Source organism: Synchiropus splendidus, chromosome 3, assembly GCF_027744825.2.
Source record: "Synchiropus splendidus isolate RoL2022-P1 chromosome 3, RoL_Sspl_1.0, whole genome shotgun sequence".
Lineage (NCBI taxonomy): Eukaryota > Metazoa > Chordata > Actinopteri > Syngnathiformes > Callionymidae > Synchiropus > Synchiropus splendidus.
Window position 1 is genome coordinate 23,074,434 of NC_071336.1, and position 20,827 is coordinate 23,095,260.

General features: G+C 40.5%; 1 protein-coding gene across 2 annotated transcripts; it reads left to right on the top strand.

Annotated features, from left to right (window-relative positions):
* Nucleotides 1-5,147: 5,147 nt before the first annotated feature.
* cbln2b (cerebellin 2b precursor) lies at nucleotides 5,148-13,588 on the top strand. 2 transcript variants are annotated; one of them, XM_053861161.1, is made up of 4 exons: nucleotides 5,148-5,312; nucleotides 5,605-6,134; nucleotides 6,376-6,495; nucleotides 6,944-13,588. In XM_053861161.1, exons 2-4 carry the CDS (start codon nucleotides 5,847-5,849, stop codon nucleotides 7,139-7,141), a joined length of 606 nt encoding a protein of 201 aa, XP_053717136.1. In that variant the 5' UTR covers nucleotides 5,148-5,312; nucleotides 5,605-5,846; the 3' UTR covers nucleotides 7,142-13,588. The 2 variants fall into 2 exon arrangements, with proteins under 2 accessions (XP_053717136.1, XP_053717137.1); XM_053861162.1 differs by lacking the exon at nucleotides 5,148-5,312 and adding an exon at nucleotides 5,505-5,524.
* The last annotated feature ends 7,239 nt before the right edge of the window (nucleotides 13,589-20,827 follow it).

Genomic DNA, 20,827 nt, shown 5'->3' on the forward strand with positions numbered 1-20,827 from the left:
TTTCGACACCTGAACCTGCTATCTTCCCTGACAGCGATAGTGAGTCTATCATCTTGGTCGGAAACACACAGGAATCCCAAGGTACCAGGTTCTTTAGACACTGAAGGCGCTTCGGTGAAGGTCTTCTCCTGGCCGCCTCATTTCCTCATCTTTTTTGACTAACTTAATATCTTAATTAAATAACTTAGTTCCACAAGTTGAAGCATGTTTGGGCCTCACAACCACCATGTGACTCCAAAAAATTGGCAAAATAAATAGCCTCATCCATTTGAAGATCGGGTGAAGATGTATCCAATACAAACCATTGTTCTCCGTTTATGCCTCTGCTGTTCAGTCCTCAGTGCAGGGAAGAACAGCAGGGACTGTGTGCAGTCTGATACAGCAATGCAACCACCTCTCCCACCAACACAGGAGCAACAAGAGGATGTCAACAGGATCAGAATCACATGTAGTTCGGTGAAAAATAAATAATCATAGTTGAAACCCCTAAAAAAATATCCAAGTTATCATAGGTACAGCGGGGTTAAGATGAGACAGTAGCCAATTAAAATTACAAAAACACTGTACCTCACATTACTGATATTACCGTGCATTCACACTATATGCCTTAAATAGGCATCAATAAATTAATGCAAATTAATATTAAAAAACAAAATGTTAAAATGTAATCCATCAATCAACTTAGTTGCGACTGTGTAGCCTTGGTTCCAGCTGGTTTTGTTTTTATTAAATCCAACATACTCCCCTCAAAGTAGAGCTATTACTGGCCGACTACATGACATATAGCTGCTTGTTGATCATTTCTGAGTGAACAACACAAAATAAATGTAAACCCCGCTAAAATGAACTGCAGTAACAGCTCTCCAACATGCTTAACACAGACCTGTGAAGAGAACTTTGAGTGTGTGCAACACAAGACAAGACGCAGGGAACAACTGAGTTTAAAAAAAATACGTGACACACAAAATACTGATGCAGTTCTGACTTTGAAATCTGACTTTTGGAAGTGTGGATAGCATCACCAGCAATAGTGATTTGCCTTAAAAAATAACGGATATATGACAGAGTTGAACCACTTCTTATGTTTACTGTTTAGTGTTGCACTGCATCCACGGACCATTTTTTTGCACGTTAATGATGTTTAGGTCCAATCGACAATGCCTCAGTTATGTTCCACTGATCTGAAAATGTTTTGTGTATAGAGTCCATTGAAGCACATATCCCGCCTGTCACGGCAGTGTGTAACATAAAAAAGAAGACAGAGGTTGGGGTTTGGTTAGCCATTCTTTTCCTTCTACATGTAACAACTGGTTCAAACAGCCATGCATTTCAGTCACAGTCACTTACTGGCATCTTCAGCAAGGAGGAGAGTCACGGAAGGAGCAACTGACATCCTATGTAATTCAGTGACAAGAGCCTCTGAACGTCTTCTCTGCTGATGCCACCATGTTCTTTTGCAACCCAACTGCAAGACTTTCAATATGGTTGTTTTTCCAGTAGCCATCAGGCAGGACTCCAGATTCCCCTTTATGCGTCGAATGTAGCATGTTCTTCACTTCTCCTTTCTCAAAATCACCTTCTTATATTTCACACCAGAGAGCACTGTGAGGGTTTTATTGGAGGAAATAAAAGTGTGTAATCTAATGGCGCATAAATGAGTACCATAAAGTTTTAAGATTATTTTCAGGAACTGACTGAATAAAAGTAATGAAGCGGATGACTGAGACGACAAGAGGACAGTCCTGATGATTCACGTTTACAACACCTACATACGTGCACTATACAGTACATAGCAGTTCTAGTAGCTCCTGCGCTGTATTCACAAGGCTTCTGGCTTTTAACCACAACACATCATTTCTAATACAATTTCTAATACATTTAGTTTGACTTTCAACAGCTTTTCAGAGCTGTTGCTGGTGAATTGAACGTTAATATCTCTACCATAAGCCATCTCCAAAAACCTTGGCAGTACAGTGAACCAAAATCTCAACCTCAGACTATGTGTAACCGCCAGGGTAAATGAGGCATCACGAAGCATTTCGACACAATGACACACGGTGTTGATAGTGTCTCACAGAATACTGACACCTGTTGGACATTAAAATGCTCACGCTGCATGTTGCAGGATTTGCAGGCAATTCCTGCAAGCTAAAAACATAGCAGTTCTTGCATGGCCAGCATACTCGACGGACACGTCACCCATTGAGTATGTTTAGACTGTTCTGGAGCGGCGTTTTCAGTCGTGTGTTCCAGTTCCTGCCAATATCCAGAAGCCTCACACAGCCATCGAAGAGTGGAGCAACATTCCACTACCAACAACCTGATCAACTGTATGTGGAGGTGAAGAAAATGGTGGTAGCAGATACTGACTGTGGAGCAGTTTGCCCACCCCTGGTTTAGACCAGGGTTCTCAAGCAAGACCTCTTTTCTGGATCAGTTTTCGACCCCTGGTTTTGACGATAACTTGTCATTGAAGTGAATACATTAGTAAAGTTGAAATCAATTAATTTCTCAGACACAGGAAGGAAGAGAGTCTCCTTTGTTTTCCACTTTTTCATTAAAAGACAAGCATCCTTTCACCATCCTAACAGTCCTGCACACCATGGAGGTGCTTGTGACTTCTGCGCCATCACAATGAAGGCTTTTCTATTCTGTCATTATCGTCCACTTACTCCCACAACACTCGCACATCCACTGCATGTTTTTATCTGACATGTTCTAGCTTGATGTTCTGATTGTATAAATCTTTAGCCTTTCAGGACAGATTTCCATTGAGAGGAATAACATAAAAAACAACATGAATCTTCACTTTTTTTTATGTCTTGCTTATGTGGGAATTTTTTGACTGATGAATTTGTGAATAGCCCTTGTTGTTTGGAGGTTATTTTATTTTGTTTTATTTTAAATATGTTCATTTATTAAACGTATATATTATTATCGAATTATTCATATATTATGTTTTTGTACATTATTGCACGTTACTTCAAAGCACTTTCCTAGTTGGTGGGATCCTCACTGACCATGGCAATAAAGCTGATTCTGAATTCAACCATATACTTTGTGATATTATGCATTGTTTTCGGCACCACTGACTGAAATGTGTTACTCACTCATGTTTGTGTTTTTTATGTTTAATGGCTTTATATGACCAGTGCTCAAAATGTATTCAAATTCACATTACAGTTACAGTTAACCTTTGACCTGTGGTAGGTCACTGGAGTGCCAGGACCGAAACAAAAAGAGTATTCAAGAATCTTGGTTTTTCCACCTTACATTTTCATGTTTACACACAGCAACCCTCGAAGTCAACATCAAAATTAAATTTGCTTGTGTTTCCTGCCAGGTTTCTATGAATCGTCCTCAGGGCTTCTCATGTCACCAAAAAGTCAAGCATCACAGGTCAAGTGGGACGACTTTTAAACTGTGGGTAGAAGAGAAGATGTGCTAAAGATACAGACATGACATTTGGATGTACACAATTGTAAAACCGCCTCAAAACAATATATAAATCAACTCTACATTTTAGATCAAATGACCATTTACAAACTGTTGAAGAAGAGAAATACCACCACATCATGGAATGAGTCATATTACTTACAATGGCAGATGGCTCTCTTTAAGGCTTATCCCATAATCGACCTCCATGTTCCTGGAAGCTAGTAGGCTCTGCTCACTGTCAGGAAAAATCACCATAACATTGTCTGTCAGCGCAGCCAATCCTCGCGCTCCATGGACGCAAAGTCTCTTTTTTTAGGGCAATATCCGCCCCTGGTGTGCCATTGCCATGTCGGCCGCAGTCCTTCCCTGCGTGTCCCTCATACTTGACATTTGATGTTTGCTGTACGTGTCCTTCGGATGGCCTGGGGTCAGTTGTGGCTCTTGGATACCTGATGTCACTCTTCCGCATGGTTTCTCAGTCATCACTCACTGACAGTGAAGAGTTTGTCAAATTGGGTCGCGAAAGAGGAGAATGGGTCACCATGATTAAGAGTCAAATAATTCAGATTTTCACTGCGCTTGAAGTCATGCGAGTCGCAATCAGAAACACTGCGGTGGAAATTTAACCTGTGTGTTTGCGACAGGAGGGTTATGAAACATGACATCCCTCATAGTTTCTGACAAGATTTGGTTAGATTACAAGGGGGGAAAAATTTTCTTGTATAAATCAAGCAGGAAGGTTGAAGCAGACTCTAAATACATTTCAATGCAAATCTGAGTTCAATGCACAAAGTGGACAGTTAACATGTCACATGCTTGAAATACGACAGCTCATTAAAGGGGCGATATAAAAAGTTCAGAAATTCCGGAGCTTGCTGTCAGACCCTTTAGAGGAGTGCAGCACTGAGAGGGCCTCTCAGCTCAGCTCTTCAAGTGATGGTGGCATGTCAGCAAGAGAATAAAAGTGCTTTTTATCACATCTTTTCGCATCAACATACATTTTTTTTACCCATCTATTATAACCATTTTTACTTGGAAGTCATGTAAAGGGATGTTTACTTACGCAGTTGTATTTTCCACATCTGGTTCTTTCTTTAAATTGAATGGAATATTTTCTCTGAAATCTACAAGTCTTATGACAAGTCAGTTCAATACACACACTATTCTCCTGGGAAACTTTTTTTTAATGAAATAAATGTAAACAATTCAATAAGCCAAGCATATTAAAATGACTTGACTGTCAAACCTTGTTATTGTGTAAATATAAATCCGAATAATTTACATTAATTATTAGGATATTTATGTCAAACATTACCTAAATAAAAAAGGCCCGGTCTCCCTATCCATGTCCAGAAATAAAAGGTCATTGGCTGAGGAAAGAGTCGTGTGACCCTAAGAAGAATAAGAAATAAAAATAGAACTAGATTGTTTTAACACCTTTCAGAGGCTCTCAAACAAACAACGGAGCATCAAATCCGCCACTGGATGGCGCACACGTATCTTCGTTGGGCATCTATAGGTTTTATGTCAGGAACATACATGATAAGCTGCGCCAGGGTTTTTTTTTCTGTCACATATTATTAGTAATTAATGGGGAGTGTGCAGGAGAAATTCACAGCGTATGACTGACAGAGGGACAATGATGGGGGCGTCCTGACAGTTCACTCCGAGTCATTCAACTTAATGGATATATGCGCAAAGCCCGAAGTCCAGCTCGCTATTGTTACTTCTCGAGAGTCCTGTTGCGGTTGCCTCTCAGAATGGGCGTGAGTAGTACCTGAAAAGAGAGCCAGAGACTCGCTCTGCCCTTGTGCAGCAGCGTTCTGAGCGCTCAGTTCAGTCTGGAAGAGAGAGCAGCGGGATGGATTGCGCAGGTGAGACCGTTATTCCTCTCCTAATGACGGCGCGTCCTTGCAATATAAGGAGGAGCTGAATATACACCGCGTCCTGTCGAACTTTGTCGCTTCAATATAACCAGAAATAATTCGTCGGTTTGTATTGGACTGTTTCCGTGTACAGGGTGTTTTCCCACTTTCCCAGCTTCTACTCGCGTCAGTACCTTTTTACGCACGAGTTTGATCGAAAAGTTGGGCGACTAAAGGATACAGCAAGGGGGAAAATAATATAATCCATTGAAAAACTAATATTTTTGTCTTTTTTTTTCAGGATTTAAGTCAATTGAGGTCTGAACAGTCTCCCAAAACCAAGTGAGACACACAGGAGGGAGGGGAGCAGGAGTCAGAGGGTGTTTGAATGAGCGAGGAGCATCATTGAAACAAGAAGAGAGAGAGAGACAAAAAGAGGGGAAGAGTGAGGGGAATAAGTCTGGACCCGTCGACTGAGCGCTAACAAACCTCCAAGGGGCTCCCCGGTTCTGTCGGTGTGCTCACAGGATCAACGATCCGACCATGGTGCCAGCGCGCTGCCCGGGACCCTGTGCCATGCTGGCGCTTAGCCTCTTCTTGGGCTGTGGCGTAGCGTCCTCCCTCGGCCAGAACGACACGGAGCCGATCGTTCTAGAGGGGAAGTGTCTTGTAGTGTGCGACTCGAACCCTTCCTCGGATGGAGGAGTCACTTCTTCGCTTGGGATATCCGTCCGATCTGCTGGGGCGAAGGTGGCTTTTTCCGCCGTGCGCGGAACAAATCATGAGCCGTCCGAGATGAGCAACACGTCAATGACCATCTACTTTGACCAGGTGAGATATCCTCTCAATATTCTAACGACTAGGTGCGCAGAAAAGTACCTTAAAAGAGCTGCATGAAATGCAGGATTCTCCGTGCGTAAAAGCGAAACAGTCCTGCATTTGTTAATTTATTAGAACGTCTGTCCAAGCAGTTTGTGCTCAAGCCAGACGAGAGTCAATATCAAAGAATGTGACTGACATGTTTGTGTATCCAAAAAGATTCATCAAACTCTGTTTTTTTTTGTGATCGCAGGTTTTAGTCAACATCGGCAACCATTTCGATCTCAAAGCGAGTGTCTTCCAGGCGCCGCGCAGAGGGATTTATAGTTTTAGCTTTCATGTGGTGAAAGTCTACAACAGACAGACCATCCAGGTGAGTAGCCACTTCTCATAGGTTTCTAAAAACCACACGTACAGCTTTCAATCTAAAGGTGACGCGTCTGTGTTGACAGATCCATCTGTTTGTCACGAAATCCTGCTTTTTTAAAGTCACCTGCCAGGACATGGTGCTGTGATAGATACCTAATGTGCATCTTAATATATAAAAAAGTCATTTATGCTAAACAAAGTGTTTTTAAATGCCATTAAAGTTTTATTGTACAACATTTGTGAGCGTTTATTTCCCTAAAGAACACTGTTGCATCCTTTGATTGACCTGTTTATTTACGCAGGCTCATCCTCTCCTTGTTCAAAGGTGTCACACGTGAGAGGAAGAGTTCATCGTCCCTGATCTCATTCTTCTTTCATGTCTTCTAACGTGATCCCAGAGGTCACCGTCTGTGTTGGATAGATTGTCATGGCTGCTGATGTTTTCCCTGCAGGTGAACCTGATGCAGAACGACTACCCAGTGATCTCAGCCTTCGCCGGTGACCAGGACGTGACGAGGGAAGCGGCCAGTAACGGAGTTCTGCTGATGGTGGAGCGCGAGGACCGGGTCTACCTGAAGCTGGAGCGGGGTACCTTAATGGGCGGATGGAAATATTCCACCTTCTCAGGGTTTCTGGTGTTTCCTCTATAATCTAATGGACAGCGATCACCCACGTCGCACTGGACGGCTTTGAGTGCGAGGAACAACGACAGAGCAGAAGAAGAAAAAAGTATCAACACGCTGTTTATTTTTAACTGAAACTGTCAGCCACGGACGCCGACGACTATCTGTATCCCCGCGCCCACTATCTAGTCAATTACAAACATTTCCTTGGAGTTCCATCAACTCTGTTCCATCACTCTAATCTGGAAACTATATTGACCAGAGTGTGTTTGTCGGGTACGTGGAGTTTTTTTTTTCTTCCCTTTTTTTCAAGCTCGGAAAACTTTGACAGACAAACGTGCGTGACCCTTGGCAAGGAAAAGAATGGAGGAGTGGAACCGAAGACCTGGACAGGCCGAGTGTGTCATGCTCTATTTTGTGTTCGTATAACCTTAAAGAATATATTGGTTCCTGTCCAGTAAAATGTATGGAATAACGGACATCCACTGAAGAAGTGCTCTCCCGCCCAAGGCTTTTATTTTCTGCACGAATGGAAGAATTTCTTTGTTTTGTGCTGTTAATGGTGTCGCGTGTGGATGCTTGAAAATAAGCCAAATGTAGGCCTCCGACGAGTTTATTATAAGAGGAAAAAAGGCGACGTCTTTGCGCCATCGGAGCCGAATTTAGAGCCTTTTATTGAAAGAATTATACTATATGATTTATAAAGTACTTATTCACATTACTGTTGTCAACATTTCGGAATCTGCGTAGCTTTGACTGATTTAATGTTCAGTGACGTTGCTCACCAAATGTACATTGTGGAAACAATAGAAAAAAACTATATATGTCCCGCTTAATAAAAGATATTGTATTGTATAGGCTAAGCGCTTTTATCACGTGTCTTCAGCCACGTTGCGCGGGCGGGTCCGGTTGCTGTCCAGGGTCCTGAAATCGCGTTGAAACACATAGGCTCATGAGGCGTCATTGAGAGAAAATACTTAGTTTATTTATTTTAGTGGATATTGGTTTATTCAATATTTCTGCTTAAACTGGAGCATGAACACACACACACACGATTATTTAGTGAAAAGAAATGCAATTGTCTAATGTGTCAGAGTAGCACTCGCTCAAACGCAGTTCAATGAAGTGAATAAAAAAGAACAAAATAGAAGTTTGGATAAAGTGCAAAGAGATTAACAAGTGGCAACACGTATTAAACACATTTGTAAAGACCTGAATCTCATGAGTATGAACCAGGGTCACAAAGATGGCAGCCCACAGGGTCCGGTCGAGAGTAGCCTGGTGGCGTGCTGGCAAAATACATACATTTTCATGTTAACTGTCTTTTTATGATCACTTTTATGTTCCCTATTTGGTTGAAACATTGTTGAAAGAATGTCTTGTTGCTGATAACAGTATATCATCCCAAGTAAATTGTGGAACTGTTGGTGATGCAGAAGTATGCGTCATCAAACTGGGGGTGGCGCTTTGCGTCATGAACTGTCTTTGAACAAGCTTGCAGCCTTACAAATGTTGGTGTCCCCAGGTTTAAAGAGTTCAAAACAACACTGCAAATTTCTCCAAAAATTCCCCCCTTCATATTTGCACTTTATCCGTCATCAAAAAGCTCAGTGATGGGCCTGCAGTGATGGTGGCTGAAACAATACTGCAGTGGCACAAGAATCTGAAAACACTTTTTTTGTCGTCCACGCCTGAAACAAAATCTGAAATCAATATTGCAAAAACCTGTAGAATGATCAGGACCTGTTTTAAGAAACGTTACTGTTCACCAGACAGCTATAGTTTGACAGTATATCTTTTGAAATGACCATTGACGTTCTTGATGTGCAGCTGTAACCGCGGCTCCTTTTAAGTGTTTTGTCACTTGTGTTCTCACCTACTGTAGAATGGCTCATTAACATTTGTTTTATTTGAGTTATTTGGGGAGACATGGAGTTAAAATGTATGGAATATGACAATGCAGATCACCATTGATGTAATATTTGAACTCGAAGTTAACAAATCCAAAATAATTCAGATTTTATGCAGAGTTATATTACATAGAGAAGCTGATATTTTACAATACAATGCTGTTTTTTATTTCATTTTTAAATGAATTTAGAATGCTATTGTGTCATGTGCAGCAGCTAAAATGTAGCAGTAAAAAAACAAAGAAGAAAGAAAGAAAAAGTCCAGACTGGCTGATCGACTAATGATGCCAACAATACGTCCCAACAAAGCAGCAGAAACTGCCAGTAAATCACAGTGTTTTGGAAAGCAGATGAAATTGGCCTATAATGTGATAATTGCACTGGTGCTGGAATAAAATGCCGGCTTCCAAATTAGCCCCTTAGATAATTAAGTTAGCCATCAAACACGCAAACAACAAAGCAGAGGAATTCAGAGGAAAGATATTTCAGTTTCGAAACTTTCAAGCATGCAAAGTTCTGATGCAGTCTATTCATCTGAGTTTGTACGCTAAATTGCCAATTTATCTTCATCCCAAATGCAGCCATTACCTATGGATTTTTCTTTATTGCCATCTATTCTTTTTATTTTGGGAGGAAAAATAACTTTTTGTGGATAGTGACTTTTATCAGTGGACATGACCTTTTTCCACTTGAGACTGAAACCAGAAATGTGTTGATAAGATGCAGGGTCTCTACCTGTCACTTGCATGTTGCTAAGGAATTCAGCCTTTTGTGCTTTCAAACTTTCACGCTAAAATGGTCTTATGGTTTATTTAAATCATTACAGAAATGAACAGAGTCAGCATGTAGTGCTGTAGCCTCACAGCAAGAGGGTCACGAGTTCAACTCCAGCGAGAGGCAACTCTTGGAGCAAACCTGAGTCCATACTGTGTGCATTATATAAGTTATCTGCTGAGGGATTTCACCTGAAATGTACAGTGGTGGATTGGAATCTTTGTGTTGTTTGACAACAAGTGGCGACCAGTCTTGGGTGTGCACAGCCTCACCCCAACTAGCTACCCCAACTATTTACATGGTGAAAACTCTTGCATCAGATCTGAGTTATAACAACTGGTGTATACAGTGGCTCTGGCTTTAGGAACCAGCATCAACCCTAAATGACAAGTTGTGAGCCACATGAAGAAGAAGCAAAATAATACTTTATACATGTGTAAATATAAGATAAAGAAAGGTGTAGGCAACCGTAAATACATCAGAATATAAGCAAAATGATACTTTATTCTGATGCTTTTTGGTAGAATCTCACAGCTTAAACACAGTTGGCCAGAGGTCGGCAACAGTTTCGCATTTCATCAGTTGCATTCCAGTTTCAAATTGTGTATTTTTATGAACATTACATATCAGATGTGTAAAACAGGCTGTAAAAGGCATGTATTTTTCATGACCTCAGTACAAAACACATTCATTGTTATCCAATGCCAACTGCAATACACAGATACTTGATACCGAGAAGTGCATTTAATATAAGACGCTCATGATATGAATGTCATGTATTGTATTACACCACTTATTCATGAATGAGCCTGTTAAATCGCACCTCACACAGCTTCATTACAATCAAAGTGAGAAAGAGCAATTCTCTCTTATTTATCCTGAAAAGTTGAAACACATATTTTAATCTGCCTCTGGAAAACACATTACATCAATTTTTGCAGTGACAATCATACCTGTGATCTGAGCGCTGCCCTCACTCCACCGAGCTTCAGCCTCAAATTTAGCTTCTCTTGCAGTCCTGAGTCATCGCAACGTTTAATTACGCTCGATTTCGCATCGGCTGCGGGTGACTGGTTCAACATCCACTGTGTGACATATTTTGTGTTTGTTTGAAGAATGCAAATATGGACTTCGTTTCATTCGCACATGAGAGAAACGGCGTGCTCCTCATCATTTATCATGTAATGATTTATCTCACAGCTGTCAAAAACAGAGCTGAATGAATGGAGATGCTGAAGGTAGTGAAAAATATCGGAAGTGTTAAAAAGCCTTAATAATGCAATACTAATAGCGTAAATATAACCATACATAAGGACACATATTTAAATGATCCTTTCTTTCATGTTGTACATGAACATTTGGTACATTTGGTCCCACATTATTTAGGACAAAAATACAGCAGTAGTGAAAAAACTAAAGATAAAAGCAGCATTGTAGAGGAACTGTTTGTGCGGCAGCCTCACAACAAAAGTGACCCTGGTTCAAATACGTGTTGTTGAACAACCTGCATTCATTCTGTGTGGAGTTTAAATGTTGTTGTGTGGGGGCGGCTGTCCGTGTAAATGTCCATGGTGTCCCTCACCTTCATGTCCCTCAGGATCACTGGGAATATGTGGTAGAAAACGTCGGTTTTCTGACCAAAAACTCCAGTTTGTAAAGCTGTTAGATTCATTCATGGATGCAAAAGTCCTTTCCATTAACACTCGCCTAATTATTTCATGACATATTTCGAAGGATTTCTCATAGATTTTTTTACTTCTGTTGGGAGCAGAAACCTCTAATTGGCGCAGTCACCTTGAAATTTAGATAGCTCCGGTAGCACTTGAGAATTAGATGGAACTTGGTCTGCAGATCAATTAGGATGCCGCTGGATACTGTTTCCTCGTACAGGGCCAAGCTGACACCTTCAGAGAGAAAACATTTACTTTTCCGTTCAGGGAGCAAAGGTCAATGAAACGTGTTGAGGCTCGTGTTGGCTGACAACTTTGACTTGCAATTTGTGTGAGGTGTTTTCGTGTACTTGTTGAATACACATCGGAAGTCGTGGTGTACAGACCTCACATGGGTCCTTTTCTCCTCATTTCTAGTGGAGCTCAGTATAACTTCATATTATGTGCAGGAGGAAACGTCCTTCTTCACCTCCCTCATTGATGACTTGGTTTGTAGGCCACTTTATTACCACTGGCCACATTGTGGCAGTGACCAGGGCCCTTACACTCACCAGATCAACTGAACAATCTGTCTTCAATTCACAGGCTCCGGTAAACCTCATATGATGAACCTAATCTACATCATTACTAGACACTATTTTCTCTCCTCTACATCTCCATTCTCCTTTCCTTGTACAGCACAAACCCAAGGTGACTGTGACCTGGATTTACGGTTCCTCTTTTCATTCCTACGTTTTAGCTGTTGCCGGCATGTTAAGTGGATTGTATTGAAGACAACAGGTCTTATCACAAAATTAACTGTCTCAGTAACTAGTGACCATGGTATGAAGAGGTTTCTGTGTTTGAAATACATTTTGCAAATAGTGACATGATATTGAACCAAAGTCATTCTGTGTCAGCAGCACAGTGTGGGTGGGGCTATCTATTATCAACCCTGACTGTTTTGATATTCCACAACAGAATGAAAAGGAAAAAAGAAAAAGAAGCTTTTCATAAAAGACAAAAAAATCCATATGCATGTGTTTAATGAGTGACGCCAAGAGCTTTAGCTGTGTGTTTGCAAAATAACTCCAAAACAGACGAACAGATTTCGAATACATTTTGGGACAAGAAAGAGATGATTCAAGTTTGTTTGTGTTCCGTGTTACCATCTTGGTCGACAAATGTTTGGATTTGCAAGCTCCTACTGCGTGTGTGTGTGTGCGTGTCTGTCTGGTTGATCCTCCTAGGGGACCAATTCTTGACAAAACACTCACCTTGGGAGGACCATGGTTAAGTTAAGGGTGAGGGGCTGGAGAAAGCATTCAGTCAATGCATGTAATGCAATACCAAAGTGTGTGTGTGGTGTGGTCCATTTGTTATTACACGTTATTTCACTGAAATCACTGCTTTTATTTTTTTCGGCATGATCGCCCAAACAAAACGCTTGTTGTCACGTCACATACCAAAACCTTCAACGTGGAGGGCCGCATGTTTCTGTTCATATCACATAACCTGGTTCTTCCACAGGGCCCGCAAATGTTATGAATTTAATCGTGTTACTCCCAATGTGCATATACAGGGACACCAATATTTGCCTCCATACTTTTATTTGCGTCGCCGTTTGTGTGCAAGGACCTTTCGTGAAGCTATTAACTACATTATCCATATATTGAAGTCTGACTGAGAGAAATTTGGATTTCTCCCCAGTGGTCAGACTATGCTGTTTACATACATTTAAAAAGTTTGGACTTAGCCCGACCAACACAATAATTTGGTTTCCTGGGGTATGTGCGAAAATTTTTGTTTTTTACAAAATACTTCTAGTGATTTTGATATTGGGCGAAATTGAAGTTCGAAATAGCTGAAAAAAATAAAAAGGAAATTGACTTTGCACCACTCCGCTGTGCGTTTAAACCCGACCCATCAGTGCGTAAGAGAACGCTGAGGCCGGAACTGTTGAGCAAAGACAGAATTAGAGGAAGTGCATCTGCACCTCAAAAGGCTTATTTTGCCATCCACTTCCAGTGCTTTCTTTGTCATCCCCGAATTGTGTGACTGTGAATGAGCCTTTTTCAAGCCTTCCCAGGCAAACCTACGGGCGGTTCCTTTTGGGTCTGAATCTAATGTATGATATCTACTGCCAGAATATTAAAAGGATATGGTCGCTGAATGGTGAGAATCATGACCAGTATTAATGGCTGAGCTCCTTTGATGCCATGTTTAAATGACCTTTTCAGCAGTTTCCTTTCAACTGAGGGCTTCTCATTTCGAGGGCCATTTCCGAGATGGCAGGCACCAAGGCTTCCCCCTCGACCACCTGTACAATTCATCAGGTTGACATACATGAACGTATTAAAACTTACTCTTCGTCCAATCGAAAACCATGTCCGACTCGGGTCTCACCTTTGGCATTCAAGTTAGTGTTCACGTCTCACTTTATTTACACTTGAAGTAGGCGACACCAATGCAAGCAGAGAGAACACAGATAGCATGTGGCGGTGGCTTGTTAATAATGCATTGGTTTGCCAAACAAATAAATAGACGCATACCACAGACAGACATCAGTCGCCGAACCGCCTCTGTGAGCAGGCCCATCCCTGAAGGATGAGGGGAGGGAGAGAAAGACAGAGAAAGTCTGTTTATTCTTTCTTCCACATCCTGCAATATCCGTGCTGCTGAAAAGCTCAATTCCCCCCTGAAAACGCAACTCTGCTGAACCCCCCGATCTGCTCCCCCACCGCATAGGCAAGCCAAGCTCATATGAACAGCTCCTTGATGTGATGGTTCCAGTGCATCATTTGTCTTCGCATTAGATTCCGGCACAGCGATGCTGAGACCTAACATTCTGGACCCAGCTCCCAACTAGTTTAACTGCATTCATTAGAATGGGAAGAAAACAACGGCTCAGCACAACAAACCATCACCCACTGAGCTTCCAGGAGTCAAGACCACACACACACACACACACAATGCTCATCTGTGAGACACACTTCCAAGGTGACAAGTTTGAATACCAACCAATATTCTCTACAGCAGTTGCCAAACGGACATATTTTTTGTTTATTTATTTATTTTAGTGGTGCAGGTGCGAATTCGAGTCAAGGCTAGGATTATTTGGAAATTGGCCTCACGAAGGTTTCATTCGGTGAACAGAAAAGATGTGACTGTGTGATTCTGAATGACAGATGAGGCATCATGATCACAGTCTGCAAGCAGCCTCTAACCTCAGACACATATATCAGACTTCAAATCATGGGGAAAAATAAGACAGAAATATTAAGACGCAACAGATTAAACCAGAGTTGGCAATCAGACTTTGAAACTTAATATAAAACAGAAAAAAAGTGTAATTACAATGTAATAAATACAGGTAATGGGCCGCACATTGCCCACGTCTTTGTTTAACACCTTCCAAGCGACTGTGACCCCAGTAGGCAAATACTGTAATCACAAAAATAATGTCTTTTTTGTTTTCGCTGCCATGATGCATTGATAAATACTGATCCAAATCCACCTCTATATCATGTTTAATGGAGTAGCCAAGTCCATTTTTAATGGGAATATAAAAGAGAAAACATATCAAATGCCAAATATCAAGGATGTGATGAAATTGTTGGTGTATTCCGCTCCCTCGGCTGTTATTTTCATACGAGAGGAATCCTGCAGTCCAATAATTTGTCAAACCAAATCGCAATTCCTGTTGATTTAATTGTCAAAGCTCCACAGACAGAGAGGGAAACGGTTTTGGACGCCAGAGAAAAAAATGGTGCCATATAAAGGAATATCCTCAGACATCCTTGTGATATCTGGGAGACTGAGATGAGAATAAGATGACTAGTCACTCAAGAGATCACTCGACGTATAAGAAAAAGCTGGCGGAGGTTTGTGAGTGAAGCTTCCACTGATGTCCTGAAAAGCCGTAGCTTAAAAAAGGAAGATGGAAATGATTGAAGGGATAAACCTAACTGAAAATGACAAATGATTTGATCGAACGGTCACAGCTCCCTAGTCAGATGGGGCGTGCAGGTGAGTCCTCTCTGTGGTTACTGGTGATTGTCATGTGTTCATATCAAAAATAACAAGCAGAGCAGGCAAAACTGTTTACAGTGCTCTGAAGAAGCAGCTGCTCTTTTCACTGGAGGTCTGATGATATTGCTCACATGAAAATGTCTTCAGTTCAAAAGCCTGAGAGATCCCTTTACCTGGCCACGGGTCTGCTCCCCCACCCCAACATCAAGCATGTGGCGTCTTAGTGAGTTGTCCAAATGACCTCAGCAGGCTGTGAGCCTCAGCTCTGCTCTGGTGACTGAACTCCTCACACTTCATCACATCTTCAAGGCACAAACAAACATCAACCTTGTTTTATCTGTTTGCCCTGGTTCTTGGCCTCATTGAAGACGTTGGGATTCCCTACACTTTATACCGTGTCATTGGGGGATTTTTATATTCCATATGGTTGTTTGTAAATATACAGCAGTATCACAACTTTGGGCAAGCATCTGACCCAATTGGTTTATCCACCAAGTAGCAAAAGGGGAATCATTCTGCGTCTGCTAGCAGGACGACAATAAGATTCAAAGGAATTCGACATGACTGTGTCTGCTAGCAGGACGACAATAAGGTTCGAAGGAATTTGACATGACTTGGAGAAGATGGGTGACCTTCATCACAGGTAACTGACTGAAATATTTTGTGGAACCTTAGTTTATTTTATTTATTTTTCACAAGTTGGAATGAGATGCAGGAGTGCATACAGAGTGAGTTGAAAATGGAAAAATAATGGCTGAAAAACAGATTACTCAACTCAAAAGCCTCCCTCGCCTCATCCACTACCAGGATAGAAGTCCCAGATGACAGTGTTACTGTACACATGAAATAGAAAATCACTGAGAAAAAAAGGGGGATGAAATAATATGCATTGTTCTTCTGTTTGCTCCTTTTTGATCTGTCAATAATGTATGTCGTAATGTAGCTCGTGGAATAAGTAATGTATCTCAGTGTACTGTCAAGGCAACAGACATGTTTATTTAATGGAAATATCTGTGATATTACGTAATAGTTTGGAATGGATATGTGGATTAGAAAAACATGTCCTTCCATGTAGTTTACTTGTTTGGAAATCACTGACATAACCGGTTAAAAAACAGACAAAAAAAAAAAAAACATTATCATCAGCAGAAAATACATTGAAAGCAAAACTACTGCAATTGCATACTTCCCCACTTGTACGAGAGTTTGCCAGATGACAGTAATTTAAAGAAGAAAATGTAGATTTGTGGGTCATGCTGGGTTCATTTACATATGCAGGTGAAGTTTGAGCTACTCACCACCTGTCTATCGATAGCACTGCAGTGTGACGTGATAATATTATTATTATTTTTTGTATTTTTCTGCTGCATTGCCAAGAAGCATGAAAATAACCCAGCAAGTACATTGAAAAGAAGACAAATGCTGCATACTTTTCACTGTTTAAAAATGAAGTATTTATATTCATGTTGAAGCATCTGATCTACCTCCAGCTAAATTCATGAGCCCTTCTGAGTGAACATTGTGTTACCAAGGACGGTAAGAGCATATACTGTATGTTTACACCGATGCCACATGTTTCACAATTCACAATTGAAGACTCAAAAACAAACAAAAGAGGAAGGTTATTTATGTCTTTCTTTTCTTGTTGTTCTATTTTTTTTATTTGCTACTTGGTCTTCCATCTGGAAATGAATCTGCTTCTCAAAATGGAAATACTGTTTATTTGGCCCTAGGACCCATTCAAGCATTAATCCAACAGAAGCCATTAAATTATAGGTGATAACAGAGAAAAGGCTTTGCTTTCACCAACTCCTGTCTGTCTCCAGTCCAGTGGTTGTGGACCAGGCATATGTAGATCTGTCATTAGAGAGCTGAATGACTCTATATCATTTTGCTTGTTGAATCACACTTGCTATAGGACAACAGTCTTGCAGTATAATGCTGTTTTTTGGATAAATGTGTTAAAGCAAAAAGCCAGGCTGCTGGAGATTGAGAAACCCTCACTGGTGGGTTTCTCAATGGTTATCGGGGAAATCCATATGTCAATCCACAACCATCTACATTCTTTCTTCACAGAGGCAGCACATTCACATAGGAAAGTGCATCTCTGTCATTCCTTGTGACGGCACCTTTGAGAAGTTCACAGCGAGAGGTTATACCTCAGTTTGTCACCGTCATCTAATCCTTGACGTATGGATGGAGAGGTTCTGTGGAGAAAAGAAATGAAGCTTGTGTTCATCCGAGTTTCTCTGCAGCCTCGGGCAAAGTGCAGGACCTTGAGGAACGCCACGGGCATGTTTGAATGTAAAAAAAAAAAAAATATATATATATATAAAACAGAAAAGTGAGTTTGCTGGGAGAGATTTGATGTTAAATGCCACGGCAGAGTTTGGAGCCATCCTACTGTCAATCAAATTGGTTTTCATGGGAAGACATGAGACAAACTGGCTGGACAGAAAAATGTCATTCGGAAAGACAAATTAACAAGTGATGTTTTAAAAAAAATTGTTGTTAGATTATGAAATAATTATCAGCATTGTGAGTCAACATTAAATGTTCATACACATGTTGCAATTTCATGCATCTTTGGAAGACGTCTACCGGATATTGGCTCTTACTCATTCCTCCACTCAGTTGCTGATTCAATAAAACTGACAGAGCATTTTTCTCCTGTGTTTTTCAGTATTCTTGGGAAAAGAAAATGTTGCCAGTAAATAAGAAATACATGTTTATTTAACCATTTCAACCTTGAACGAAACATGGTTCATTCAAGTTTCAAAATATCGACTCATTATAGCCAAAAGCCAGGACCAGACTGGGACATATGATCTCAGCAAAAGGAACATACAAGGATCCCCATTGAGAGTTTTATGCTTTTAAATAGACATTTCCATCAGTTGAGGCGTTCTTTTGAAGAGTACAAGTACACTTACTCTGTTGAAAACACCCGTGTATGTGAAGCCACATAAAGAAAACGATGACGCAAGAAAACACTCAAGGCTTTTAGTACAAGTAAGAGACAAAACTGAGATGGATAGCATCTTCATGGGTTCAAGTCTGGATCTGGATGGTGTAAAGCTGGAAAACAGGTGGAGCAGAGTGTGGTATTTTATAATCAGAGCGGAAGAATATCGAAGAAACAGTAGCATCTCTTAAGGTTCTGTCATCACACACAAGTGAGATAAAAGGAAATTCAATTGATGCACCTTCCTGGTACAACCACGTCAATACATGCTCTCTGCTCAACAATCTTGAGCTGTGAATTACTGCTGTAATGAAGACTCACACAATTAATAAACAGTGTTTACTCAAGGTACTGCTTCCTGAACCGTCATTTGTTCGCAGCTATCAGCAGTTGAATTGTGATTCTTGTGTCTCCAGTCTTTTTTCTTCAGTCAAACTCAATCACACATGGATGGAAACAAACAAAAAAACAAAGACTGGTAATAAATACAGCTATTCCATGTTTAATAAGTTCACATGTAAATAAGTTAAAACATATATTAATAATAACTTTGACTTTTTTTTCATACAATATAAACAATCCATATGTAACAGATGATGAAGTTGGTACTCATACAGTAGATAGCAAGATTAAAAAAGAAAGGCAAAAAAATCGACCAAAAAGTACAAATAAAAATGATGAAAAAAAATTGAAGAGGCTTATGAGACATTCTGGTAAGTCATATTTTTGAATTTTGAAATTATTTCAGAGGTAATAGTGTTTAATAGTAGATAGAAAGGTTTGTTTTATGTCACGTTTCATGAATATAAACTGTAGATGGGTTATTTTTCATCAGAGCAGAAAAGCAGTGTATTGAAAAAAAGAGAAAGTAAAGTGCCCACATAGACCATGAACCATTGGAAACTTCAGAATCAAGTAATAAGACTTTACAAGAAACGGTCAACAAGCCAGTGTGTAACCTGATTATATGTTTATGTGTGTTTTTTAATATATTTTGCAATGTGGTTTGTGAGTCGAGACTTAAAGCTAGAGGTGACAGAAAGTTTTCTGTCAGGCCTCTTCGACTCTGAAACAGTCTGCCAGAGGAGATCCGAAACACAATGTGGACCACCACCTTTAAGTCTCCAGTAAAAGCTCACTTTCATAGGCTTGTATTTGTGTAATACACTACAAACATTGTATTTGTTCTAACTTACTCAGGGTCTACAACATTCCTTGCTGCTCTGCCAGTAAAGCACTTTGCCATCAGTGTTCTAAAAGTTGCTACATAAATAAAAAAAAACATTACTATTATTATTAGTAGTAGTAGAAGTAATCACACGCTACAAGCCGTTTCACAACACACTTTGTGCGGATTACAGCAAGTCTGCATCTCACTGTTTCAAGACTGAAATGAGTTTGTTTTGGAGGAACAAACATTTGTCAGTCTCAGTAAAAGGAGCTTCTCAGACTATACTAAAAAATAAAGTATTGGAATCACTCACATAGCTTCAACAGCATGAATGAGTGGACTTCACATAGTGCGAGTGCTGAAAGTATTTAAAAATATATCATGAAATGAAACTGTAGGCCATGTAAAGTTGCTGTGGTACAGAATGTGGCCCACCGGCTGTGAGTTCAAACATGCTTGTGCCACAATGTACTGCTCTGCCAGTGGAATGTTTCCCAAACCTAGGAATTGCTGTAGTAAATCCAATGTTGCTCTGGTTAATGCAAGTCGGTGGATAAAGCACTGGTCACGGCACAGACTATATATACTGTGATGATGATGCTACAGATAAACATGATGTAAGTCATGAGTTAGAGTTATGACTCACACACTGAAATTTGGTTTTAAGAGGATTAACGGATTGAAAGAACATGTTAAAAACTCTCCTCAGCAAAAGACTCTTACAGGACACTCGCATATCTGCTTGCTTTACATTTTACAGGATTCATTAGTGTCTATTTACTTTGAGGAGGTGTGAGATCAATGTCGGCAAGCTGATTTGCTTTCGCTGAAGTATTGCCAGAGGCTCTGTGATAACGGTCAGAGCATCCCGAACCACTGCGGGAGTGTTGATGAAGAGGGATTAATAAAATACACAGGTGCCAACACAGGACACCTCGTCCGCCGCCTGGTAATGAGCCTCACCGTGACACCATCCAGGCAATGAGGAGTCTCAACCTTTTCACCATCGGAGGAAATTACAACTGCACCATTCAGAAGTGCAATGTTACAGTAAAAGAATAAACCACAGCACTGACTTGTGCACTGTGTTCAAATACGGATTCAAGACACATATGAATATTAAAGAATTATTCAGATCCATTTCAATGGAAGCACCAAAGAGGATGAAAATGTTTTTTTTTTGTGTGATGCTTCTGTCGTTCTTGTATTGAG